The sequence below is a fragment of the Sinocyclocheilus grahami genome, unplaced genomic scaffold (genome assembly GCF_001515645.1).
Source record: "Sinocyclocheilus grahami isolate Dianchi unplaced genomic scaffold, SAMN03320097.WGS_v1.1 scaffold4134.1, whole genome shotgun sequence".
Taxonomy (NCBI): Eukaryota; Metazoa; Chordata; class Actinopteri; order Cypriniformes; family Cyprinidae; genus Sinocyclocheilus; species Sinocyclocheilus grahami.
This window is the reverse complement of record NW_015509130.1, coordinates 4165-5079: the sequence shown is the minus strand read 5'-3', so window position 1 is coordinate 5079 and position 915 is coordinate 4165. Positions and strand designations below refer to the sequence as shown.

Genomic DNA, 915 nt, shown 5'->3' with positions numbered 1-915 from the left:
CGGAAGAAAACGAAGACTGCTTTCCCAAGACTCGCTAAACTTGTGTCGTTTTTGCAGTTGATTATCTTTACAGTTGTTTTGTTTTTTTTCTTTCAGAAAAGAAAGTGTCATGATTACCCATAGAATCCCAAAAGGCGACTGTGTTTTATCGATGTGTCTGTGTTTGGTAAAAAAGGTACAATCAATATCAAGAGCAAACAAAGCTGAAAAAAGTGGTTTCCTGTTTGTGGCTTCAACAGAAACTGCACTTGTGGCTGCAAAGACACGTTTAGCATTCATTTGGTGTGCTTTTCCTCTTCTTGGTTGGTGTGTCCCCTTGCAATATATGTTGTTCAAATGCAAAGTGATTATAGTGAATCTTTGAAAAGGGCGCATGTTTTATAACACACATCTTAGCCTCCTTACACGTTCTCTTGTAACTCAAGATTCCGAACAAACAGAAGCAGCTGACACCTCGATACACGTGAATATCGATTGTCAATGCGAACAGAAGTAACGTCCACAAGAAAAATAGAACCTCCAATTCCCAGAATAAAACCATCCTGATGATGTCGTCAGCTGATCGAGATGACATCATTGCAACAAATATATAAAATCTTAGTTAAAATGACATCATAAGAAGGCTTTAATAATCTGAGCTCAAACTACAGTCCTTCAGTCCTATTCAGGCTTACGCGCCCATGTCCACTGATTGCACTTTTTCTCTCGTCCCTTTTGTCCCAAGCTGATATATGATGTTATGTGGAAAGGGAACATTCCCTTTTTCCACAGACTAGTTTGTTGCATCTCATAATGGGCCGCGTTAAGTCCCTCACAGCGTCTGCTTATTTGCATAAGGAAAAATCCACACAGCATCCGTGCTGCTAAAGCGTTCACATATGTTCAGGGGTCTTCCCAAATGACCAAAATTCCCAA

The 915-nt window shown here is 40.0% G+C and overlaps 1 protein-coding gene across 1 annotated transcript in view; it reads right to left on the bottom strand.

Annotated features, from left to right (window-relative positions):
• Nucleotides 1-682, bottom strand: part of LOC107576673 (uncharacterized) — a 9898-nt gene extending 9216 nt beyond the window's left edge. Inside the window, exon 1 of the mRNA XM_016262815.1 lies at nucleotides 675-682. Coding sequence (XP_016118301.1) covers nucleotides 675-682 — 8 coding nt within the window. The remainder of the gene's footprint in view (nucleotides 1-674) is intronic.
• Between the last annotated feature and the right edge of the window lie 233 nt (nucleotides 683-915).